The sequence below is a fragment of the Crotalus tigris genome, unplaced genomic scaffold (genome assembly GCF_016545835.1).
Source record: "Crotalus tigris isolate CLP2741 ecotype Arizona unplaced genomic scaffold, ASM1654583v1 scf7180000018777.2418813, whole genome shotgun sequence".
NCBI classification, from domain to species: Eukaryota; Metazoa; Chordata; class Lepidosauria; order Squamata; family Viperidae; genus Crotalus; species Crotalus tigris.
In genome coordinates, this window is record NW_024097195.1 from 2152501 (window position 1) to 2180243 (window position 27743).

A 27743-nucleotide genomic window follows, 5' to 3' on the forward strand; every position below is an offset into this window, starting at 1 on the left:
AGTTTTGCAGTGTAAATAGTGAATAATATTGCATATCATATTTAAATATGCTCTGTATTATTTGAATAGCTTTTTTTAAAAAAAGAGATTCCTGACACTCTTTGCAACCCTGCTGGATGAAAAATCTGATTTGCAATAAGATTTCTTTATTGTTTTAAAATCCTGTTTGTTGCTGTGTTTATATTTTGAATATGCTTGTTAACGTTTTGGTGCATTATTTTTAAGAATGCATGATCCAGGTTCGTGATGAGAAATCTCCATCATTTATGTTGCTTGCAGTGCTGTGGAGTTATCTGTTTTCCTTACCCGGCTTGCTCTGATTTCAGGTCTCAGAGGGGAACACGGTGCACAGAGCTGCGTAATCAGTCCTGTATTCCTGCTGCTAACACAGCAAGCAGCTCTTTGCACAGAAGGTCTGCCTACTGGACCATTTCATAAAAATCCTCCCTCAGTGAATGAATCTAAGCAGTTCATTAAACCTTTAGATTAAACACTGCAGTGCATGGCAACCAAGAGGAGAAAGGTTTTATTGAACCTCTGAGGTTGCACTGTTAAGGAGAGCTCCTTCAAGGAATCCAGACATTTGAGAAAGATCAGTGGCTTTTTGAGAGTGCAGCATCTTGAGAATACTTTGACTTCTTTACCATCTTCATTGATTTTGCTTCAAATGACTTAACTACAAAATGGGGGGAAAGTGAGGGGTTTTTTTTTCCACAGAAGAATCAATGCATATATATATTTCTCTTCTTTTTATATTTGTTGAAAATGAGCATAACCAAATTTAGTTTTTACCTGATGCAAAATGAATATGATAAAAGAATGAATTATTTAATCTGAGTGCTCTGGAACTCTTTTTATTTTTAATATTTTGACTTCATTGCTATAACAGTGCATCCTTTGTTCCTTTTAATTAATAGCATCAATTTACAGCTAATGGTTTCAGATTTGAAACTTGAGAGGAAATGCCTTACTTTCTGCCAAGTCAGTAAACTTAGCCCAGTTTTCAAATTAAAACCAAGGAAAGTCCCATTTCAAAATGGTCTGATAGAAACGGCTGCAACAGTTGGAAGTTGGAATGAAAATAAAAACCGTCGGAAAAATAGCTTCTTTTGAAACAAGAAATAGAGCAGTTCCAGCCAATTAATAATTTATCTACCAGTCCATTAGATTCTCTCCACATCCCGCTGTGATGCCTCGTTGTGGTGGGGAAGGGGTGTTTCTGGGAAGAATGAGCAAGAGCACTGAAATGTGTGCCAAGAATATATGATCCCAACAGAGTTGCCCAAAGGGTGAAGGTCCTACTAGTTTTGCAGTTAAAAGGAAGGAGACATCCATTGGGGCAGCAGCAATATAGGAAGATGCTGGAGGTATACACTTTAAGTATATTTTTATACTGTGTGGAAAAGGCAATGCTAAAAATCACTGCTTTATTTTACCAGGAAAATACATGAATAGACAAGAAAAAGAAATTGATAATATCAAGTCAGATAATAAGTCCTTCAAGTTGGATAGCTGTCAATATGCTGTTGAGGAAGAGTTGAAGATCTTTCAAAGTACAAATAGTGTTTATAAAACGGTGAGATTAAAGCCGTTGGGATGTTTTGTTGTTTTTTTTTTTTGCTGATGTTGGCATGTAGGAAAAAAAAACTAAAAGCTGCAAAGACAGGATAATAGTGGAATATAAATTTAAGAAGCATGAACACTGGAAAGCTCAATATAGCGAAAAATGAAACGACTAACATTGATATTTTACACATCAGCATGAAATGGACTGGAATTGGGTGCTTTCAGTCAGAAGAACACACTGTTACTACTCATGGCAGAAAAAACAAAGAAGGAACAATGTTGTTTCATGGTTAAGAAGGATGTAGCTATAGCAGTTCTTGGGTGTAATGCAATTGGTATAATATTAATTAGATTTCATGGACAATCCTTTAATATGACCATTATTTAACTTTGTGCTTCAACTACTGATGCAGGTGAAGAGGAAAGTTGAGTTTTATGGTCATGTTCAATTTAAAAGGTGAATAAGATGTGCTGCTTGTGATTGGAGATTGGAATGCCAAAATTGGAAACAGTATAGAGGAAAATGTAGTTGGACAGTATGGCCTAGAAAACAGAAATGAAGTGGAACGATTTAATAGTTTCTGCCAATCCAGTGATTTTTTCATTACTAATGCAGTCTTTTAGCAACCAAAAGTTGCTTATGTACATGGACATCAGCAGATGGAGTACACAGAACTCAAATTGACTTTATTACTGGCACACAGAAGTGGAAGAGCTCAATTATAACAGCAAAGATGTGGCTAAAGCTGATTGTAAAGATATAGATGGAAATTGACAGAGAAAAACAAGGGAAGGCTACTAAAAGATTTCCAGACTCAGAGAGAGATGTTTATCTGAAATTATTATGCTAAAGTATTCCAATGGAGAGATAGTAACTAATTCAAAGAAGATAAAAGAAAGATTCGAAGAAAGAGTACCATATACTGAAATTCTGTACAATAGAGTTAGCTATATCCAAGATCTCTTAGAATGTATTTTTTACTAGCACAAACCTCTACTATTAGAAGATGAAATTAAATCAGGTCAGAAGGTTACAGGAATTAAAGGAATATCTGTAAAAATATAGCAAGCAACAGAATTAACGAAGTTCTAATTAAACTATGTCCACAGGAGGGCAATACAGTGGCCCGCAGATTGGAAGAGATTTCTACATACCCCAACCCAAAAACAGGACACTTAACAGAATGTCCAAACTGTTGGACAATATATAATACTTAAGATCATTCCACACACATCAGAGTCCTACATGGAAAGGGAGATGCCAGCCGTTCAAGATGCTTTGGAAAAGGCTGAGAAACAAGAGACATTATTTGCTAATATATGCTGGATAATTAAGAAAGGCCAGAAATATCAAAATTATGTAATATATACTTTATTGATTATAGATGATTACAATATTATATTATTTTGTTATAATATATTAGTAATTATATTATGTGTTAATAATCTACAGTTAAATTCAGAGTCTAAGACTGGTAGAAATTTAATAATTCAAGTCCTAACCAAAAACTTAAAGTAGTGTCTAGAAATAAAGACAGATCCAAGCAGGGGGGCTTTCTGTAAAATCATATGTTCAGGTCCGATAAAATAAATTTCCAGATATTGAAGAAGTCCTTTAGTTATTACTCTGAGGACTCCAGTCACAATTGGTATAACAAGAGAGTTCTTTTTCCATAAGCGTTCAACTTTGATCTTAATATGGCATAATTTTTTTCCAATTGTTTTTCTTCAATCCTAGCATCATTTGGAATACCAACATCAGTGAAATAGATTTCCTTCTTTTCAGTAATTGCTATATCAGGCATGTTATGAAAAAGTTGCCTGTTTGGATCTTAAAATTCCATACCATTTTAATGTGCTCATTTTCCAAAAAAATTTCTCAACGTGATGGCTGCAGTTACTACATTCAAATCCAAACCTCTGGCAATGTTTCCAGTGAATAATTTTGGCAACTCAGTCATGACACTGATTGTAGTCAGTTTGTGAATTTTTGCTGTAGCCACTGGTCAAATGGTCAATTGTTTCATCCTTTTTACTACAAAGGCAACATTTGCTATTGTTTTGTGACATGTTAAATTTTAGAAATAGTCTTTCTTTAGGTTGATAAAGAAGTGAGACAAAGCTGTTCAGTCTCCCCTTACATACTGAATTGACAAGCTGAATATATACGAAGGGAAGCTGAATTAGATAAATACAAGACTTATAAAATTGGAGGTGGAAACATCAATAATCTGTGCTGTGTTAATGATACAACGCTGATAGCTGAAGATGCAAGTAATATGGAGGTTCTAGTCAAAGAGTACAGTGAAAACATGTGTTTGAGATTAAATATACCAAACTAATGACAAGTACAGAAACCAGCTTTAGAATTAACAGTGAAGATACTGGATGGCTTCTGCCTTTTAGGATTGATTTAAGGAGTGCAGAAACATGTCACATAATAGCACATGGTAGGTTAGCACTGAAGGTCTTTATCTGGATATCTTTTCAGATATTATGATGCATTTATAGCTACAAAGTTTAGAACTGTGCAGGCAGTTGTTTTCTCTGGGACACTCTGGAAATGAAAATTGAAGAAGTAGGATAAGAAAGAGTATTGATGCATTTGAACTTTGGAGATGGACAAGACTCCTGAGAATACTATGGATAGCCAAGAAAACAAATAAATGGATCATATAATAAATGAACCCAGTGTTCTTGAGACACAAATCACTAGGCTCAAATTATCATATTTTGAACACATTATGCAAATACTTATCCAGTGAGAAGTCTATAACAGTGGCCCCCAACCTTTTGGACACCAGGGACCAATTCTGCAGAGAGAGGTTTTTCCACGGACCGAAGGAAGCGTGGTTTCACGTACTGCCTGTATCCCACGGATGGAACTTCACTTGTTTGTGCGGTCCAGTTTCTTGCATGCCTTAAGTAGACTCAATTATAATGGAAATGGATGACTGTTAGAAGTGCCAAGTTGGGGACAGATCCTCCTGGAGAAGGTTTATCTGTATAGGTACAGGTAGTCCTTGACTTACAATCATTCATTTAGAGACTATTCAAAGTTACAAAAGCACTGCAAAAAGTGACATCTGACCATTTTTCACCCTTAAGACTTCCTTAAGCATTCCCAAGGTCATATGACTAAATTTCTGATGCTTGGCAACTGGTTCATATTTATGACAGTTGCAGTGTCCCAGGGTTATGTTATGATCACCCTTTGCAACCTTCTGCCAAGCAAAAGTCAAAGGGGAAGCCAGATTTGCTTAACAACAGTGTTACATTATATTAACAACGGCAATGATTCACTTAACAACTGTGGCAAGAAAATTGTAAAATGGAACAAAATTAATTTAACATTTAGCAACAAAATTTTGGGGCTCAATTGTCATAAGTCAAGGACCACTATATTGTCTCTCTGAGACAACACCAACTTGATGGCACATAACTAGTGGTGGGATTCAGATATATGAACAATCAGTTCTTTGCATAGATCAGTGGTTCTCAACCTTTTTAATGCCGCGACCCCCAACCGGTCGTACGTCGAGGACTACTCAACCGGTCGTAAGTCGAGGACTACTCAACTGGTGCAGCACCGTTCGCAGAATGGGACTTTTGGCGGGCTCAGCAGGGCAGAGACAGCCTGGACAATTCCTATTGGCTTTTGAAAGCCAATAGAATTAGACTCTATTCAAGAGAGTCTATTCTATTGGCTTTCAAAAGCCAATAGAATAAAAGGGAGTAGCACAGCTAAGGAAAAGGGAGAAAAAAATGGCGGACTGCATTGTTTGGCGACCCCCATGAAATGGTCGTTCGACCCCAAATGTGGTCCCGACCCACAGGTTGAGAACCACTGGCATAGATGCTGCTTCCAGAAGTCCATTCTGGGCCTGGGCCTCCAAAGCCCAGAACGGACTTCCGGAAGCAGCGTTCACATATTTCCGGCAGGCCATTCTGGGTCTCGGAGGCATCCTCCGTGTCTCCGAGGCCCAGAATGGACTTCCAGAAGCGGCGTCCATGAACTTCCGGAGGGCCGTTCTGGGCCTTGTGAAAAAGGGCTAGGGCTTCAGTGGGCACCATCCAGTAGTGGGATTCAGCTGGTTCACTAAACTCAAAAAATTAGCTATCGGTTCTACTGAATAGGTGCGAACCAGCTGAATCCCACCCTTGCATATAACTGATCAGTCAGTTTGAATCAAGGGCATGCTAGTGATAGTCCCTCCAAGCAAATCTAATGTGAGGGCTACTCAAGCCAATTCTTGTGCAATGTTCAAGTTGCCGTTAGGTATCTAGCTCTGAATTGGGTAGTTTCAGTTCTAACCAAACTATAGGCCTTATTTTGCTATGATAATGTAAAGCTAGTTTAGTTTTATAGGCTGTGTAGATCTTAATGATGAGCCAAAAATCAGACCAAATGGGATTAATGAATTTGGAGGGATGGGAGGAAAGGGAATTCTCCCTATAAATTTTCAACATAAGGAGCAGGTTCCTATCTTAGAGAATTCACAGTTCCTGTTTTTCAGCAGGTGGAGGTGTGGCCAGAAATTACGATTAGTGTGCCAGTTGCAGCTCTACCTGAGGCGAGAGGACTCAGTGGTTAGAATAAAGTATTGCCGGCTAAATTCTGCTGACTGTCAACAGTTTGATTCTGACCAGTTCAAGGTTGACTCAACTTTCCATCCTTTTGTGGTTGATAAAATGAGGACCCAGATTGTTGGGGGCAATATGCTGACTCTAAACCTAAACCGCTTAGAGAGGTCTGTAAAGCATTGTGAGGTGGTATATAAGTCTAAGTGTTATTGCTATTGCTAAGACTGAGGAAGAAGAAATGGTGCTAATAATATTTCTATTTTTCCTATTCCTTTTGTTTGATAAAAAAGCAATGGATGTTTTCATGTTTTTGTTTCCAGATTTATTTTGTGTCACATAGAAATAGGGATTTTCTATTGTGGTTACGTAATCATTCCCATGTATGAATAGTGACAAGTTTCAAAAGTGTTAATACTTACTCACACTTCATTTTCTGTAGAAGGAAATTGTTTTTATGTTCTAAAGTTTATATACACATAAATATTATACATAAGCTGACTGTACAGATTCATAATATTATTTCAGTTGATTTTTGTTGCACAGTTGGAGTGCTAATGGATTGTAGACCTACAGCAAAATCAGCTTTCTGCTTTCTTTTCAGAACTAGTTCCAGGATTACCCCATCTTACTGCTGCACACACAGCAACTTATCCTGGTCCAACCATATTAATTACTAATGAAAAGGCAAGAGGTTTCCCACTAAAGTTATATACCTTTATAGTTCTGGTTGTTAAGGAATCCTAATTTTTTCCCCACTCCAATCCCAAATATATGATAATATATTTGGACATTGGATGTTATAGTTCTACCCTCTGGATCTACTTTACATCCATTTTGTGAAACTGTCCTGCTACCTGAGAACATCTCTCTATAATACCAAAGGGAAAGCCATAAAACTTAAGCTAGGTACCTAAATTATCTTTGTGTTGCTCAGATGTGAGATGCGTGATAATGACAGATGAATATTTGATCTGAAAAAAATTGAAATAAGAATTCTGTTTCCATTTGCTTTAAACCATGAGTTACAAATTGTAAATGTTTAGTTTAAACTATTATTTTGGAACCGGTGTACTTGTGTAATGTTTAATGCATCTGTTATGTAATTTATTGTCATAAGAATAGTTAATATTTACACAAAGCAGCTGGTATAGTGCATAACAGACAATTGTATCCCATTGGTAAAGTTTAAAAATGGATATCTTCCAAGATGTAGCTAAAAAGTGTGAAATACTGGTTTCTGTTTTGCAGTTTATAAGATTAATATTTCAGAACAGTGTTTTTTGCATAGTGAAAAGTGAATTTTCTCTTTTTTACTTGCCTTAATCTTTTTATTGATTTCAGTCCATTAAGTCAGTATCTGTTTAAAAGTAAAATAGTGCCAGATCAAATATCATCTTGTGATGCTTTTCAAATGCTCACTTGTTGTTGCCATTGTTTTCTTTTTTTAACCATCACTGTTCTTGGAATCTCTCTTGCCTTTGTTGCTATTTAACTGCAACTCATATGTGGATGTTAGGGATGCTAAGAAGTTAAACCACATCAGTCACACCAGGCCGAAAAAGGAGGCATGAAATTGGAGTAATTTTATTTTGTTTAAATAGTAGATGCTCTATTTTGTGGAAAGAATATAGTTTTAAGTTCAGCCTTAAAACACTTAAAAATGAATACCAATTCTACCTTATGTATAGAGTTTCATCACTTTTAGATACATGCAATGTATATTATTAATGCAAGTCCCCCACTTTTTTTTTTTCAGCCAGTTCAAGGCTTTGACTACGCCAAGCAACATTTAGGCCAACAAGGGACTGAAGATGATGTTTTGCCTGTCACCCAAGAGACAGTAGTCTTGCCTCTTCCAGTGAGAGATGCTCCTGCATCCCAGGAAAGGGAAATCGTTCAGGATGGGAGCACAGCAAAAACTGCCAAGTCCAATGACACAAGAAAGAGGTCAGCAATATCAGCAGAAAGACTAGGACTTAGATAGTTGACAGATTTTTGTAATTGTTTCCTTGCTTATAATTGTAGTCTTTTCACACACAAAAAAAATATGCTCAAACCTCTGTGGTACAATATATTTGAATACTTAGGATTTAAAAAAAAATTATCAAGAAAAAACATTGATAAAATAGTGCATCATTGCAATATCTGCACATGTGAAACCTATTCATCCTGTTCTGAATGGAATTATGGGTGCTTTGAAGAAACTGGTTCATAGTTTGGGAGGGTGCCCCTAGATGCCCAATAGGTCACACAGTACAGAAAACTTTTCCCATTTCCCATTGGTGCATGACATCCAAAGCTTTCTGAACAAAGACAAGTAGGCAATTGCTACTCAATTTCTATTATTTCTAGAAATTACTATCGTAATGTATTATTCATAGAACTTTAATTGGTTCACATTATAACTGCTAAATTGCTCTTTGGAATGGAGTATATTATTCGATGGCTAATATCCTGGCACAATTTTATATATGAACTAGGTTTGTTTTTAAAACCCAAACTGGATGGTGCCCTTTAAGAATTGCTTTTTTTTTCTCCTCTGACAAGTCTCTCAGTGTATGTCAGGGATAGGGAACTTGTAGATCCCAGATATTGCTGAAATTCATCTCCCAGCATGAGATGCAAATCATGCAAAAAGACCTCAAAATGTTAGCATGTGTATCATGATCATATTGTGCAGTTGTTCTGAAATTAAAATCTAGAATCCGATACCATTATATATTATGACAATAATTGTGTCTTGGGGATGAACAATTGGAATTCAAACAATTTCAAAATCGGCATGCTCTATTTTGCATCCAAAGCAGTTGCTTCTAATTCAGAAATGGCTGTTTTAACCATTTTCGAAGTATTTTTGAGCTCAAAACAATCTGAATAAGAAAGTAAGAATAGTCTGTTTGAAAGGACCAGTCTAATACATTTATATCATTTGCACAAACAACAAACTAAAATTCCTGATTTAACTGGTTTACTTTGAATGATCAATATATTCCTCACATAACTTATTTGCACGTTCTTTGTCCAAATTATATACAGATCATGCTGTATAGTTTACCATAGAGTCTGAAACTAAAGATCATTAATAACAAAACAAACATACAAAAACCCGGTATCAAAACCATGCAGTTTTAGAAGCAAGAAACTAGAAAGAATACCTTAAGACTGGAAGATTGTTAGGTCTGTCTTACATGTTAACAAAGGACTACTCTCATGCATGTACCCATCTATCTTGGAATACAATAGGAACAGGATATATATTTTAAGGTTATGAGAGAGTTTAATTTCCTTAGTTTTCTTCGTTGGGAAAATCAGAGCATAGAATACATCAGACAAATGTATTCTGCTTTTTTCCCCAGTTACAATCACAGCAGAACAAGGGTAAAGAATAGTCAGAGTAATACCTCATAAAACTTAAATAAATGGTTGTGAGTTGTCACTTGATATTTCTTTGAAGCATCTCAGCTTCAGAGATAAATAGATACCATTCTATGCATGCCTTAGATTTGTTCACCTGATTTGTGCACAGTGACATAGAAGAAATTACAAATGTTGACTTCATCTCCAGCTAACTATTTCACTTTATGCTTAGACCTGTTTATTCTATGCTTAGACCTGGACATTGGATGAACTGTTCCAAATAAGGATGAGTGAAATAAATTCTATTCAAAATAGACTTAATAATCATGGCTTGCTTTAATAAGGCATAGGGAGTGTGATGGTTGGTTTAGGGCTATTTTTTAAAATGTAAGCAGATAGTTCCCATTTTCTTGCAGATTTGACTATTAAACCTGCTGTGCTCTGCTGTTTGCTTTACTGTTTTAAAATTTGTGCATAACATTTACACAGACTGTGAAATTGTATAGTGAATATGAATCCACATCTGAATATCTTTTCGTTATACATTCACAAAAGGAAATCTTTCAGTGGTTAAAAGATATAAGCTTTCTCCCTCTTTCCAGAGACTATTAAACATTTTAGATTATTATAAGTGCCCTTTATCCTAGTGCTGTTTTTGAAATGTGGCTAAAGATGAATTCCCTACTGGAAAATGCTCTTTATTTCTCTTCTGATTGTATAAAAAGGCATGGAACGAGTCTGAAGCAATATGCTAAACCAATGTTAGAATAAAGATGCATGTATTGAGAATTATTTATTTAATGACCTCTGTGCGAGAGAAAAAAACCTTTGTCTTTTTTTGTTGCAAGATTTTCCCTTTATTATTGTGAGCTTATAAAGAAAACGATAGCCAAACATAGACATTGTTCTGACTTCTGGTTGTTATAACAACCCCCTCCCCTGGAAATACTATGGATGCCTTCCTGCTGTTTTTATGTTTCTTCATTGCAACATGCTATAAATATTTATTTGTCTATAAAAATCAGGCTTGGAATAGGCGGTGATGCAGGCCAAGCAAATGCAATAACCTTGAAATGACGAATATGCAGGAAAAACTTAGTCTTCTTCCTTGTTGCTATGGTTACTTGCAGCCGGTCGCTGAGTGAAAATTGTTCTGTCATCAGCAACGAATCAGGAAAGCCCAATTCAGGCCGAGGCTCTCCACAGAAAGTAACAGCACAGCAGAAAGTGACAAAAGAGGAGGGAAGAAAAAGAAATGGTGAGAAATGCGCTCTGGTGAATGATCTACTAACTTACCTTTCATTTCTCCCATGCTGGCTCAGGAATTCTGGGAGTTGAAGTCCATGAGTCATAAAAGAGCCAAGGTTGCATACCCCTACCCTTAAAAATATAACACTGAATATAATATTGCAGTTAATTGGAATCAATGCCATACATCTATCTATGATACACTTCTCTCTCTTTTTCTTTTTCTTTCTTTTTGTTTATTTATAACCCTTATTTCAGTTCTGTAGACCACCACTTTAGTATGACCTCAGTCTTTATTCCAACTTTGATCACTGCTGCGTGTCCTGGTGTATTAGGGAAAAATATGGCAGCGTGGTCTGAATCTAAATTTGATTTATAATGCATTCTTTTCCATTTCTATTTTGATGTTGCTTTAATTGGGCCAAATTTGTTAACGTCCCTTAATTTTGTTAACTGAGTATAAAAATTGTGGTACCAAGTTGTAACGTGCTATTTTTTTTCTTAAACATTGTCCCTTTTGTTGTATCTTTCTGTGTGGTCCTTAGAAGAGAAGTAGGCTTTTTGATTTTAAGTTACCAGTTATGTTTAATGACAACTGGATATTAATTTTCAATATGCTATGTGATGTTGTTTGGATTGTGTAAAGTGTTACTTCTTTTGTCTTAAACTCTAAAAATAAATTGTAAAAAAATGTCTTTTTGCTGATGAAAATGACGTCTGAAATTTCACAACTTCTCTTAAAAATGTGCAGAAAGAACTTCTGCATTAAATGTATATGTGAGAAGCAGTATAAAGTTGAATTAATATAATTAATATAAAAATCTTAGGATCATCATACTACTGATATTGAAAAGTTACATTATATTATAGAATATTTTTCTCAATATATTGGTTGAAAGTGATGCTATTAAATATGAACAGTTTAATGGTATGGTGCATAAATATTTATATCTGTGTATAATTGATATATTTATACATTTATAATTACCTGAAAAGTGTCCACAAATTTTTGTGTTACCAGCATACTTACTATTCAAAGCACGTAATCTCTGGTATCATTTCTCATAAAGTTTAAGTCTTTAAAGATTTTCTGAAAAAAAAAAAACTCCTGCTTGGTGCACATCAAGCTGCATTTGTGAAAGTGGTACACGCGTGCGTGCAAAACCATCTCCTCTCCCACTCCACCCCTTCTGCTGAGGTGGAAAAGTTGGGGACTGCTGTTTTAGGGGAACTGCCCTGACCCATAAACATTTTGGTTTCTTTTCTTTTTTGCATGTTTTTCTCGCTTACAATTTTTTAAGGTGCATTGACTAGACATGTACACAGTAATTGAAGTATATGATTACCATAATTTTTTATAATGACATTATTATTACATAAGGAATTATTTACTAATTTTAGAAAGATCTTTTGGGAGTTCATCATTTGAATTTTACTATTTTGAATAGTTTATCATTAGGCAACGTGGCCACTTCATTGCTAAACCCCAACTCCAGATATTTATGTACAAGTTAAAAAGCATACCAGTCTTTATGGGGCCTCACTTTGCAAACCTTGCCAGTATTAAAATTAACTACTTTCCCCCTATTTCTCTGTTTTGTTTGTTACAAGTTGCCAATCTATAAGAACACTTGTCGATATACCCAGTGACAGCAGGATTTGTTTAGTATTTTTTCAAGAACTTTGTCAAATGCTTTTGACAAACCAAGTGTGCAGTGCAATTTTTTACTGGCCTTATAGGCATAATTTCAATGCATTTCTGTCGGGCTCATCTCAGCCCTATTGCAAAAACAAATACTTTGCTAAACAGTACAGTGCATGATCTCTTAACAAGAGAAAGAGAAAGGGGCGTTGTCTTACCTGAACGCCTTTTCTCAGCATGATGATGGAGAATCCACGTATGGGTTGTCTTAATCTATCTGCTCCAATTGGACTAAGTCTGAAATTGGTAACGCCCCCTCTGTGCCAAGTGCACCCCAGTTTTAGACTAAGGCGATACCCAGACTTTAGTCCGATGCGTCTGAACAAATGGGAACCAGGCCAACTGACCTAATGGGAGGGAGTGGATTCTCCATCATCATGCTGAGAAAAGGCGTTCAGGTAAGACAACGCCCCTTTCTCCAGCATGATTGGATGGAGAACCCACGGATGGGACATACCAAAGCCCTGTGTCCCTAGGGTGGGAAATTAGATTGGGCCTGGGTCCCATCCAATGTTAATGCGTGTTCTAGTACCTTGCGGCCGAATGAAGCCGTAGAGGATGCGTATACATCCATCTTGTAGTGACGGACAAAGGAGGAGGGCGATGCCCATGTTGCTGCCCTACAAACTTCCTCTATGGATGCCTGGGTAGACCAGGCTGCTGTAGTGGCTGCGCCCCTGGTGGAATGGGCCGTGATATGGCTGGGAGCTTGAAGTGACTGAGTCTGGTATGCCAGAGAAATACAAGCTCTAATCCACCTGCCTATAGTGGGCGAGGAAACCTTTTGTCCTAATGACGATGGGTGAAATGACACAAACAGAGCCTCAGTCTTGCGGAAAGATGAGGTTCTCTGTATATAACAATATAAGGCCCTGCGAACATCCAATCTGTTCCACTGAGCCTCTGTGTTATTAGATGGGTTCGGACAGAAGTCCGGCAAAACTATGTCCTGGGACCTATGATATAAGGAGTTAACCTTGGGCACAAAGGAGGGATCTAACCTGAGAGTAACCCTGTCCTTATGGAAAATACACAGGTCCTTTCTTACTGACAGGGCAGCCAGCTCAGAGATCCTTCTGGCTGAAGTTATAGCAACCAGAAATGCCACCTTCATTGATAAATGTTTGAGCAAACAAGTGTCAATAGGCTCAAAGGGTGGTGAGACGAGAGCCTGTAGAACCTGATGAAGGTCCCAGGAGGGATATCTATGTACCGTTGGTGGTCTGGCATTGTTAGCTCCCTTTAGGAAGGAGCGTATCATAGGGTGTTGTGTTAAGGGCTCCTTGCCATAGGAAATAACCGTGGCAAGTGCTGCTACCTGCCTACGGATGGTACTTGTGGAAAGACCTTTGTCCAGACCATCCATCAGGAACTCCAGGATAACTGGCACTGCAGCCTGTAAGGGTTCAATATTGTGTGCTAAACACCAATTACAGAAGCTCTTCCACGTGGCATCGTATATTCTATTCGTCGAGGGTCGCCTGGATTGCTGGATCATGGCTATGACCCTTGACGAATATGAGTCTAGGCCTAAGGCCTGCCTCTCAAGTGCCAGACGGTTAACTGGAGCCATTGAGGGTCTGGATGATGTAACTCCCCCTGAATGAGGGAGATCCGATTGGCTGGAATCCTCCATGGAGCCGATGCGGAGAGCTCCATCAGGTCGGCGAACCAAGGTCGTCTCGGCCAATGTGGGGCGACCAGGAGAACCTCTGCTTGTTCGCGAAGGATCTTCCTGATCGTGGCCGGTAGGAGAGGTAGTGGAGGAAAGGCATAGAGCAGTTCCCTGGGCCAGGGACTGCGGAGTGCATCTGTTCCTTCCGCTGATGGGGACGGGAACCTGGAAAGGAATCTGGGAAGCTGTGAGTTGGCTGGGGAGGCAAACAGATCTAGGGTTGGGGAACCAAACCTGTCCACGATCTCTCTGAAGATCTCCGGATTCAGCTGCCATTCGGAATGGTCCACGGTGGCTCTGCTCAGTGAGTCCGCCTGCTGGTTGGCCACTCCGGATATGTGCTCCGCCCTGATGGAGGCAAGATTCAGTTCCGCCCAAGACCCCAGCAATCTGGCCTCCTGCATGAGAGGCTTGGACCTCGTTCCCCCCTGTCTGTTGATATGGGCCTTGGCTGTGATGTTGTCGGTTAAGACCAGGACGTGCTGGCCCTGTACTAAGCTGCTGAATCTCTTTAGGGCCATGTGTATGGCTCTTAGCTCCAGCCAATTTATATTGTTCTTTAGATCCTGCCTGGACCATTGCCCTTGGGCCCAGCGTGTGTGGAGGTGTGCCCCCCACCCAAATAGGATTGCGTCTGTGGTGATGGTGATCCTGTCTGGTTCTTTGAATTCTGCTCCCCGTGACAGTGCTGGAGAGTCCCACCAACGAAGGGAGTTCAACACCGCCTGTGGAACTCGGACCTTCTGGTGGGATGTGCTGGTATGAAGTCTCTGAAATGGAAGGAGAAGCCACTGTAATTCCCTGGCATGGAGACGTGCCCATGGCACAATTTGCACGCAGGACACCATCTTCCCTAGTAGCTGTGAAAGGGATGCCAATGTGACTACTCTGTCCCTTCGGATCCGACGTACAAGAGTCTGGATAGAGTTCCGTCGGTCCTGAGATAGGTATACCGTGCAGTTGTCTGTGTCTATAACTGCCCCCAAATGGAGGAGCCGAGTTGATGGTACAGTCTGACTTTTCTGGAAATTAACGGAAAACCCGTGCTTCTGCAGAACTTTGATGGCTAGGGCGAGATCTGCTCGGGCCCTCTGCCATGATGATGACTGAATTAGAATGTCATCTAAATAACATTGAATCCTGATGGGAATTAGTCTAAGGTGGGCTGCGATCACTGCCAGTACCTTTGTAAATACTCTCGGTGCAGATGAGAGGCCAAATGGAAGGGCTCTGTACTGGTAATGGCGTCGGGCATAACTAAATCTGAGGAATTTGCGGTGTCCAGGAAAAATGGGAATGTGCAAATATGCCTCAGTCAGGTCTATGGAGGTAAGAAAGTCACCTTGCCTGATTGAAGTGATTGCATCTTAAATTTCTTATACCTCAGGTAGAGGTTTAGACCTTTTAAGTTCAAGATCGCCCTCCAGCCCCCTGAAGCCTTGGAAATGACGAAGAGGTCTGAGTAAAACCCTCGCCCTTCTTGTTCTTTTGGAACTGGTTCAATTGCTTGTATTTGCAATAAATGAGCTATTGCTTCTGACATAAGTTCAGCTCTGGCCCTGTTCGTTGAAATAGGAGAAGAGCGGAACCTGTCGGGTGGATGGGAATAAAACTCTAATCGTAGGCCTTGGGAGACGGTGTCTAACACCCATGCATCCGTAGTAGTGGCCGCCCAAATGTTGGAATAGAGGGCCAGCCGGCCTCCTATGGGAGGTGAGGCTGCAGAATCACTTGCCTCGCTTGAAGGAGCGGCTCCCTGTGCCCCGAAAGGACCGTTTAGTCTGGAACTGTGGTCTGCCTCTGTATGCTGAACGATCTTGTTGTCGTTCCTGCCTCTGAAAGGAGGGGCGAGAAGCCTGGGCCCAATCCAGGATGGCGCTGGCCGAAAGGGCTGCCTTCTGTAGTTACTCTGCGACAAGTTCCCCCAGCGCCTATCTCCCCTCCTTGATGTATTGACCAAGATCTTGCGTTTATCCTTACCTTTGGTTAGGTATGGCTCTAGTGCCTTACCAAAGAGTTGTCCACCTGTGTAAGGCTTGGAGGCCAGACGCCACTTGGCCTTGGTGTCTGCTCACCAGTTTCTGAGCCAGAGGAGCCTTCGTGCTGAAATGTCTGCCGCGATGGTCCGGGCAGTGTATCTGGCCGTGTGTAAGGAGGCATCGGCCAGATACTGGGACGTGGCCACCAACTTACCCAGATTCTGGTGGACTCTGAGCTGGTCTGGAGGGATCATGTCCTGGAGCTCCCGTAACCACAGGACCGAAGCCCTGGCAAAGAAGGCCATGGAGGTTGCCGCCCTCGTTGCCCAGGCTGACGCTTGGTGGGCTCTGCGTAGGGCAGACTCGATCTTCTTGTCCTCTGCTCTTAGTGCCTCATTTATGTCCCCAGGAATATTGGACTTGGGAAACAATGAGTTCAAGGGTTCATCAATTTCGGGTATCTCCAAAAGGGAGGCCAGGGAAGGAGCGACATTGAACAATTGTCTTTCTACTGCCCCAGGGCTCAAGGGGGATCCTAGGTTCTCCCATTGTTTCTGGACCATCTTTAGAAAAAGGGGAGGGCAGGGAATATGATTCTGTGAGACAGAGGGTTCAGTGTAAATGGCATGGGGACCTTGGGATGTTGGTGGGGTCTCCTGTTGTTGAGTGAGGTTAGCAGTAGTACAGGCTTTGAGTAACAGGGAATTAAAGAAGGAATGGTCAAAGAGACCAACAGGAGGGGTGGGCTCGGATGGGGCGATGCCCTCGTCCTCAGACAAGATCAGGTCAGGTTGTTCAGCTCCTGTAGATTCCAGGTCCGATGTGGGGTCATCCATCCAGTCCGGAGATTGTGAGTGATGTGTGGTCTGGGGGGGGTGGCTGTGGAGTGTTGGAGGCCATAAATTGAGCCACAGCCTGGGCTATCATGGACTGGAGCAAGTTTGGGTTCAGGGCCTGGTTCTCAGGGAGGCGAAGCCCTGCTGCAGTGGGTGTAAATGTGGCCTGGGGCCCTGAGGTGTCCTGACCAGTCATACCCCTCCCTGAGGTCACAGCTATGCTTGAATCTGACTCGGTAATTCCTCTGGGGGGAGACCAAGCCCCTGGGGCCGAGGCACTATGTGAAGAAAGGGGCTCAAATATAGACCTCCCCCTTGTGCCTGCCAGATCTGGGGATACCGTTCTCGGTCCTTGGCCCCCTTCCTCTCTCTGTGGCTCCCTGCTTAGTCGGGCTCGCTTGGTGGTGCTCTTTCCACTTGCCTCTGATTGACGACTTCTCTTGACCGGCTCGCTGCCTCTCTCTGCCATGACGGTTGCTCTGGTCTCAACCTTGGCAAAACGCCCCCTCAGCGCTGTAGTTCACCAAGGGAGTCTACAGAGATAATTCAGCCCTAGAGGGGAAGGGCGGGGAACTGATGTGGGCACCCCGATCACTTAGGATCGATCAGGCCCTCCCCGGTCGGAGCTGCTCTCTGAAGCGTTGGCCACCGATGATCGAATGCTGCCTTCAGAAGAAGGTTCCAGGCAGCCTGGACTCCGGCCACACCCAAAAAGGCCTCCGGTGGCTTTAGCCACGCACAAAATGGCCGCCGATGACTTTAGTAACAATTAAAATGGCCGCCGAGGCTTCAGCCCCACTCAAAATGGCCACCGAGGGCTTCAGCCACAAACAAAATGGCCACCGAGGCTTCAGCCCCACTCAAAATGGCCGCCGAGGGCTTCAGCCACAAACAAAATGGCCACCGAGGCTTCAACCCCACTCAAAATGGCCACCAGTGACTTTCGCCACTCCCAAAATGGCCATCATTGGCCTCAACCACCTACAAAATGGCCGTCGGGCTGAGCCACACCCAAGATGGCCGCCGGAGGCAATTCAAAATGGCGGCCGCCAATTTGGCGCCTTAAAAAGGCCCAGAAAACAAACGGCCGTTGGAAGGAGGCCTTGAGGCCTGGGGTGTAAGCTGCGACGAGCCCTCGTTCGGATGAATCGCCTGGGCTCCTAAGCAGCTGGTGGCATGCGATTAGGCCGGCTGAGCTCCGAAAATTGGGCCGCGCCCAATTTCTCACCTGTTGCTGTCGGCTGGGATCGAGGGACCTGGGAAGGCTCCCTGCCGGCCTGACGAGACTCGACGACGTTGCGGAGCCCTCAGTGCGATCAGCAATGCCTCCGACGATCAGCTGGCAGTCGGAGGATCGTCAAAGCAGCTCCGGATGAAAGCGAGTGATTTTGAAGGTTCGAACTGCTGTCCCTAACTGAGGGAAACGAACAAGGGGAAAACTTCCCCTCCCCAAGGGGAGGGGGTGTGGGTCTGTCAGCCTAAATAGGCTTCAGACTGGTCTAATTGATCCTTTTTCCTAGCTAATAATCGATTCAAATCAATAATAAAAACAATTAATACTAATAGCCTGAGCTAAGCAATTAAATGGAATCTAACAGTCTTCTGCTCCAGGAGCGAAGACAAAACGCGTCTTAGAGCAAATAGGACTAAGTCTAAAACTGGGGTGCACTTGGCACAGAGGGGGCGTTACCAATTTCAGACTTAGTCCAATTGGAGCAGATAGATTAAGACAACCCATACGTGGGTTCTCCATCCAATCATGCTGGAGAAAGGCAATGGCAAATCCATTCAGACATACGATATACAATATTTGTTCAGTCTTTCCAGCCTTTGTGATTGTTGATAAAATACCAAACATTAAAAAAGTGAAAAAAAAAACTCTATATAAATCTGCTGTGAGAATACTAAGCCTGAATTTAATCCAGTGACTATAAACATTTTATTAGGAAGTTATCAATCATCTTGCTCAGTGGTATTGCAACTAATATTCCTTAGCAAATAGAAGGAAAGGGCAAGTGTTTACTTGCAGCAATTTCTCCTTTTCCTTTCAGGTTCTGCCTCTCCCAGGTGCTACCAACTTTCCTTCATGGCAGCTGCTTTCATTCCTATTTCACTGAGGAGCTGATTTATTCACACATTCATTAAGTTAGAGATACCTAGTGAGCATAAATAATGAAGGTTAGAAATTGATCCTCTTTTTAGAGAAAAGGCCTTACAAGAACCCATAGAAAAGTTAAAAGCTAAGCTACTTGGATGAATTTTTGTTTGCTTGTCTCAGGTTTCTTTGCAGTTTGGGGCAGGAAAATAGGAATAATGATGGCTTTACGTATTTGGCTGTAGACAGTATTTTTAACTCTCTCCCAAGTTATCTTTATTAACTTTACTGTTAGCTAACTAGATAAAAAAGATGCCCCTTTCTTCTTGATAAAAGTCTAAAGGATAATTTGAGAGACCCATTATAACCTGAGTAAATTAAGCAAGCAGCATAGAAGTAAAACACTTCTGCCTATTGCAGAAGAACTGAATTGGAATATAGTTTTAGTTCTGAATTATAGACAGATAGAACCAAATACTGAGAAAAGGAATCAGAGCTGAGAGAAGGCATCAGGTCAGGAAGATCTTCAATCCTAGACACCTGTAGTTAAACCAGATGAATTCACTTTTTCAGGGTACCGTTAAGCAAGTCATTCAATATGTGGGACAGTTATGCAGAAAACTCATTGTGTTTTCAGTCTAAACCAGTAGCTTCTGTCAGTAGCTTATGCTCAGTGTCGTGCCATATTCCATCTGTACATATTCAGTGTGCCAAATATATGATATTCCCTGCCTTTGAAGCGAGTGTTTTTTCCAAATATACATAGAAAAAAATGTCCATATTAGAACAGTAAATGATAAAAACAAGCTATTGGAACAATCCAAACAGAACTAGCTGACGCAGAATTTTATTCCCAGAACTGATTTTATAAATATAACCAATAAGGCTGTGAAAGTATGAATATTCTGATAGATTAGGTGAGCAACCTTTTTAATGCAAGGATTAAACATATATTATCTCTTAAGAAAAGAAACAGGCTTTGAAAATGAGGAAAACGGTCTTTACTGTTCACATTAGTTTATTTAGGAAATCAAATATAAGACTGGTTCATTGGTTGTCATAGTAGCAAACCAATTTTAAATCCTGTTGTTCTGATTAAGAGGAAAGTGACATCTTATGGCTACTATTAAAGGATAGGCTTTAATCTTCTTAAAGCCTTCCTAATTTAGACATACAACATGTGTATGAAGGAATATGCATTTGAAGAACTAGTAGAGGTGGAAAGGCCCAGCTGTAGAACTTGTAATTAGGACTGGGAATTTGATTTAATAATGGGAAACTAATTTAAACTCTGTCCTTTTCAGTTTAATTATGAAAAAAGTTTTTCATGGGTCATTGAGTAATCATTTCCCTACCAAAGTATTTTTAATGGTATTCCATTTTCGTGTGATATCCTATAATACCCATTTTCCTGAGTTTAATTATGGTAGTCTTCAAAGCTTCTAAGACTTGTCAAGTTCGTATAATAGACAGATGAGCTAATGTATGAATAGGATACTTCATTTGATATCTTATATTCAGACTTCATTGTGTGTCATTTTTATCTTATTTAAAAATGGATGGGCAATAGGCTCCCGCAGTGTTGCACTGAGAAGAATTTAGTGAGACTTATAAATAAAAGAACTTACCTAAAATTGGGGATGTCACAAGGTGTCATATCTCCGATTTGTTGTGATATATAGAATTGGACTGAACCAATCCCTATAGTATAATTATTTAGTAGTATAATTTCTTAGATAAGTATTTTATTTTAGAATATCAATATTTTAAACAAACTGTAAAAAATACAGGATTATGGACATAGTTTTTTATATGATGTCCAGTTACGGTATTTATTTATATAAGTTTTGTTACTTGCATAGAATTTCGTGATGGCTTAAAGGTGAATGGTATGAACTTTTGTGATTTAATACCCACTCCATCAAATGCAAGTTAAATTAACCACATAAGTAAAGCTACATAAGTCCTTGGAGACTGTCTTTTACTATGAAAACAGCTGATTATTGTCTATTCTTAATAAACAATAGACATCACAGAACCTTGGTTCTGGCTAGATTCAGTGCATATACACTTCAATTTTTATTCATGGTAAATACCAAAAAAATCCCTTCTGCAAACAACTTTGCTCCTACATGAGGTAGTAATTCAGCCCCTAGATTCCATAAAGGAATTCCCAGGGACAGAGAGATAGAGAGATAACCAATGGTACATCTCCTATCTGTTAGCAGATCATTAAAAACCACTACTATCTAAAATGTAGCCCAAACCTGCCTCACTACTAGAGTAAGACAACAAATATTGTCCAATAAAATGGCATGTCCTTGAAACCTTTAAAGTTTTCTCTCACCCCCTTCATTTCTTTCTCTTTCACTCTTTCACTCTTTCTTTCTCTTTAACTCCTTTTAATTGCCACTTTATGCATATTCTATATATTTTATGAATGTATTTAGATGTACACATTGGTCAAAGTCTTCAATACCTCATGAGTGCAGGGAGATCAGGGGAAACAGGCCACAGGTCAGCAAGCATATAAGGAGGCTGTCGGGGTGGGGTGGGGACTTTATGGAGCAATATGTGATCTTCCCTACTGGTTTTCCCATAGATTTTGCTTGTGGGAAGCTTTCAGGGAAGGTCACGAAATAGTGATGATGCGATCCTGGGACACTGCAACTGTCATAAATGTGAGATGGTTGCCTGGCACACAAATCACAATCATGTGACCTTGGGGGAATGCAACAGCTGGAACTTCGAGAAATGAGTAGTCAGTACTTCAAGGACTACCTGTATTATTTACTGTTTGTATCGCTGGATGCATTATCACATATTAGGACAGAGACAGCTTTCCTGAAGAAGAAACTTTAGTTCTTGATTTGTGTTCATAACATGCATTTTCAAACCCTAAGGAAAAAAAAAATTGCATGAGGGTTTTCTTGCCTTTCCAACTTAGCATCCTTTATCTTCAAATAAGCATGTGTACCTTGGACTCCAAATGTTTGTCCTGTAAGTTGGAGGTGGGATGAGCTGGTCTCCGTGCAATTTTGTGCAGTCCCACTTAATACTCCTTCCCTGTAAACATCATTAATCTTGGCAGCATAAGAGTGTCAGCACAAATATACAGAATCTTTTTTTTAAAAAAAGAACTGTAGTTTCTATAGTAACTATCCTATTTTCTAATAAATGCTTACCTGAGCTTTGGAAAGAGAAGTTGGATATAATGAATATAAAGGATGTTGTAGAGGTGTCTACAAGCAAAGGGTAAAACAGTAGCTTTAGATAAAGACTATGCTGATCTTTCTTCAGCTTTATATTTATCACAGCGCACAGCTTGATTGAACAGCTGTTGCTTTAAACGTGAAGGAAAATTTGCCATAATCCTTTGCAAGTGAATTCCACAATCTGCAGGAGACCACATTCTGTAGATATTAATGATTTCTTCTCAAAACCAGTTATAAATATAATTCAAATTACTAATGAATTCTGAGATGTCCCATCTCAATGGAGCATGAATTATCAAATCAAGTCTTATATATGATGGGAAACTGAAGATGTCATTTTGATGGACACAAACCTATGTCTTTCCCAGTAAATTCACAAAAACTGCACCAGAGAGTCTGATTACGCTCACTTATCACATCATCAAGAACTTCCAATACAAATAAAATAAAAAATGAGAAATAATTCATTTGCTATATTCCAATCCATCTTGATTTCTGCATATAGCACCTCTGATGTTTATAATGCTGTTATTTTGCTTACATGGCTTTAAGGTAGAAAATAATGAGTTTTTGACATTTTATTAACACATTGTATTAGTATTTACATTTACCCTAATTTCAGAACTGAAAGGATGATGCTACTTTCAGGAAGCTCTCTTATTAGCAAATTATAACCGTGGCACATTTATAAAAAAAATTGCTGCTGCTGTTCTAGCTGTTCTGATTATAAAGCTATTAGATGTCGTACATTTTGGCTCCAGGTCAGCTTCTTAACAGAAAATGAAAAAAATGTTGCCTTCTGGCACGGAAGCTGTGAATCCTTATTTAAGCACTAAGCATAAAATAATGGACTTATTTAGCTCCTTTCCCTGCATCCATTTTGCAGAAATCTATACCTTAGCTCATCTGAGGCAGATGGAAAACTGCAGGAGAATATTCTTCTCCTGGTAATTTATTTGATACAACTTTAAAATGAACCAGAAAAGCCACACTTGCAGAACAAGTATTTGAGAATGTGCAGCTATAAAATCTATATATTTAGATTTCAGAATGTGTGTGTGTGTTCTGAACTGGTTTATTTTATATATAAAAACCCACCAGGTAATTTCAGAGTAAAAAATTAGAAAACCATCCTGTAAAAAGGCAGCGACAAACTACTTCCATGTTATTGAAATGTTTGATGTGGTGATAAAGATGCTGGACTGGCAATGGGAAACCATGAATTGTAATTTTCAGCATGGAAGGTAGTCGCACACTCTCAGCCCAACCCATATCACAGGATTGTTATTATTAGGAAAGTAGGAAGGGGGAGCATGATGTAAACTAATAAAGGGAGTGTGCATTTACTAACAAAAATGAGAGATTAATTTAATAAAGAAGTAAATAATCTAAGTCTTGCTATGGTTTAAAAATCCATGAACAAATTTGGGTGAGACACTCCCCAGCCACATTGAAAAACAACTATTGCTGATAACATGAAAAGTAATACTTCATGGTTTCATTTGACAATTGACATTCTTATAATTATTACAGATTGTTCTTGTAATTTCTGATACATCAATCTGACAAAATATGGTAGTATGTTTCATTGTCCTTTATTTTAAAATGAATTGTCATTTTATAAACACACTGTGTATGTATGCATGCTTGTATGTGTATATATGTTTATGTGTGTATAAAATGTTATGTGTTTATATATATATATATTTGTTTTCTGAGGTTTTCGCGGGTGTTTGTATGTAGGTCTTTGGTTGTTCGGGTTTTCTCCCGCGTAAAATTGGAAGTGTCTTGGCGACGTTTCGACGAAGTCCCATTCGTCATCTTCAGGCTGGTGTTTTCAGCTTCGTGCTGCATTATTATTTGGACTATATATATATATATATATATATATATATATACACACACACACACACACACACACACACACACACACACACACACACACATTTATTAAATTTATGGGCTATCCGTCTTACCACAAGGTAATTCTGGGTGGATTACAGTCATAAAAATCTATCTATATACATTAACACATAAATAAGGTAAACTATCCTATTTTCTAATAAATGCTTACTTGAGCTTTGGAGAAGGGATCTGCTGTTACTCAATCAACCACCTCCACTATGCTGTTTCCCCCTTGGGACTCCAAGCCAACTGGCAGAGCTATAGGCCCTTAGGAAAGGATGTGAGGGTTGGGCAAACTTCACAGCTAGGAGCAAGAAATTCTAATGAGCTGATGCAACAGCAGAGAAGGTCTTTCTCCTGGACCCTGCCAGTCAGAATAATTGGAGCCATAAGATGGAGCCTCTATTGGCATGAGTCAGATGGGCCAATCCCCGTTGGATGGGATGGTCCTTCAAGTGGCCTGCAGCTGTGCCATGAAGGGCTTTGAAGGGGATTACCAACATCTTGAATTTCATCTGGAAGCAGACCAGCAACTATGCAGCTTACGGAGCAGGGATGTTACATGGGCCATTCTTGGGCCCCCAAGAACTGCCTATGGTGCCACGCTTTGCACCAGCTGTAGCTTCCAAATGCTCTTCAAGTGTAGCCCATGTAGAGCACATTACAATAGTCCAACCATGAGATAATTAAGACCTGAACAACTGAGCATGAGGACTCCTGATCCAGGAAAGACTGGAATTGGAACATAACACAAAGTTGTGCAAAGGCTCTCCTACCCGTGGTTGCTACCTGCTCCTCAAGCAGAAATCCAGGAGAAATCTCCAGATTGCAAATCAGATCTGTCTGGGGCAGTGCCATCCTATCCAGAGTCTATGATGACAAAGTCCTGGAACTCAGATCCCCATATACAGTACCCAAAGCCATTCAGTCAAAGCCTATTGTCCCCAGTCCAGGCCCTCATAATCTGTAGGCACTGCACCCGCAGCATCACTTGGGTGACCAAGAATGGAAATATAGAATTGGGTATCATCAGCATACTGTAGACCAGATGATCTTACTGTAAAATCTATAGTTTTCATTTCTGTGGTGATTCTAGTTAGAAGAATTAGCTTTCCAGTTTAGTGTATCTAGCATAGTTCACTTTTACTTTTTCCTGCACTGCCCCATATGCAAAATGCCAAAATAATATACTGACTAAATTTTAACTTATTTTAGTGCCTTTAAGTGATGAAGAGGATGGAAGCATGCTGTTTGATAATGTGACCAAATCTGCCATTGATCCCTTTGACACATCTTCTGGATCTGTACAATTGATTGCAATAAAGCCTGTAGCTTTGCCTCTTGCACACCCAGGAACAGACAGGACCCAAGATACAGCTATCCTTAATGGGGAGGTAAGAATGTATCTCACACTCTATTTTCTGTTATATGTTGAAGTTTGGTAGATCTGTTAAAGAAGTGATATGAAGAGGGAATGCTGGATAATGTGGCTACTGAGCGAATTGGTGACTTGGCAGCAAAGGCAAAAAATTGTGTGGAATCGTCCAGTGATTCTGGCAACAATTCTGAGAGGCAGACCAAAGAAATTAAACTTCAGACTGTCCTTTCTACCAAATATGTTTTCCTCTATTATCTTTTTGAAATGATAAGTATGCACCATTCTTAGGGGAGAAATTCTTTTTTTCTTCTTCTCCATCTGTATTTCAAGTACAACAATGTTAGAGGCTTCTCAGAGCCTGGGAAAGTAGATACCATTTTGTAATACACTATTAGCTCAGAACAATTGCACATTCTCCTGTTATTCAAAAACAGTTAGGATCTCTCTTGTCCATCCAACAAATGTTAAACAAGATGATTAAGAAGTCTCTGACTGAGCAAATTTAAAGATAAATTGTGTGTTAAAAGGAAAGTATCCAGTTGTCTATTTTTTTCCGTAATCTAATCTCTTTTTCTCTGAAGTAGCATTATTTTTCTTTGCTTATCTTTACACACAGTAAAACATTTGATTGTTAGCAAAGAAGATCAGGTTTTAGAAGGAAAACAGTTTTTAGATGATGAAATGGAAAGATGACAAACATCTATAGTTTTATTCTCATACAGCTGCTCTATCAACAATGTAGCTTTTGTCTAGAGAGCTTTTTAATAATGAATATGAAATTCTGACTCAAGATTATATTATGAAAATTTCCATAGATGTCACATTCTAAATTATGAAAGAAAGCCAGAATGTATCACTGCATATAATTGGGAACATATTCTCCTGTGTGGAAGGTAAAAGAAAACAAGAGGATAAGAGGAGTAATGAAGCTTACTGCAGGTTATGTACATATGTCAAGATGTTTTGGGCTTCTGGTTTTTGCATCTGCAGTGCATGGCCACGAGAGAGGACCTCAGCTCCCCACGGCTAGTTTCTTCCTGCTTGGGAAGAAGTTGGGTCCGTAGTTGCCCCGGAGAGGTGACTGTGAAAGAGGGGCGCCCCATCGATCATGAAGCAATGACAATCACTTGGTTTGATCTGGGGAAAGCCTTCCGAACCCGACAGAAGAAAGGCTAGCGTGAGATCAGTGTCTATCCCAAGCTGCTTGCAGCTGAAGTCCCAAAGCACGAACTTAAACATTGGTGAACAGCGTGCTTGGAATTGGTGAGAGTACTGATCTTCTTTCTTCTATCTACTATTTAAATCCTTGAAAAGATCCCCAAGGCAAGAAAACGTCCAGAAGTGAAGGGAGGGGACTTAACATAAAAAGTTGAAAGAGATAGACAAAGAGATAGTCTGGACAAATCTAGGAACTAAAAAACTGTCAAGATTATATCCTAAAAATTTCTGATGGAATTATAAAAATGTATAACAAAAATAATTTTTTGATGGAAAGAAAAACTGAAAAAAGTAATAACTGCTGACATCTAGTGGAGAATCAGAGAATAGAACACTAACAATAAGGATTCAAAAGTTGGCAGAATGCCCAGAAACAACGAAAAAATTATTCCTTCGAATTGCAAATAATCTTGAAGACAGCTGGGAACAAAGGAAGAGCCAGCAAAAAGATTAAAAAGTGTTTGAAAGAAAAAAAACACCTGAATTGCTGCTTAAACCTAAGAACTGTTTATGGAAAAAAAACTTTGGCTTTTTGGCTAATCTTTTAGAGGAGAATTTGCAGGAAGGATTTAAAGTGGCTTAATGTACTGAATCTGTAATTTTGACTGACTGATAAATTGACTTTTGAATTAAAACATTGATGGAAGATTATTTGAAGGGGGGAGACAACATGGATATCACATACTTATCAAAAAATGACAGGATGCCGCATTCAATATTTTCTCCTGAAGGACTTAGCCTGGAAAAACAAGAGACTCCAGAAGCAATACTTCCAGGCAAGATAAATACTTTCCCGGAGGAAATATGTGTAATAATAGGACAAATACAAATGACAATAGATTCAAACCACGATGAAATTTGAAACAACTTTGAAGATTTCCTATCTAAATCTACAATTAAAAAATACCCAGGAAATAACAATAAAGGAACAAACAAATCAGACAGCAGATTACAAACTAGAAGAGTATGAGCAAACTGATAAAAT

General features: G+C 39.6%; 1 protein-coding gene across 8 annotated transcripts in view; it reads left to right on the forward strand.

Moving 5' to 3' along the window:
* KIAA1549L (KIAA1549 like) overlaps positions 1-27743 on the forward strand; it is a 166763-nt gene that overhangs the window by 91628 nt on the left and 47392 nt on the right. For all 8 annotated transcript variants that reach the window (XR_005558245.1, XM_039355961.1, XM_039355962.1 and 5 more), the window contains 3 exons: positions 7907-8097; positions 10638-10765; positions 25378-25556. Coding sequence is in view for 7 of the 8 variants with exons in the window: in XM_039355961.1 (XP_039211895.1) it covers positions 7907-8097; positions 10638-10765; positions 25378-25556 (498 nt within the window). In the remaining variant the exon portion in view is untranslated. The remainder of the gene's footprint in view (positions 1-7906; positions 8098-10637; positions 10766-25377; positions 25557-27743) is intronic.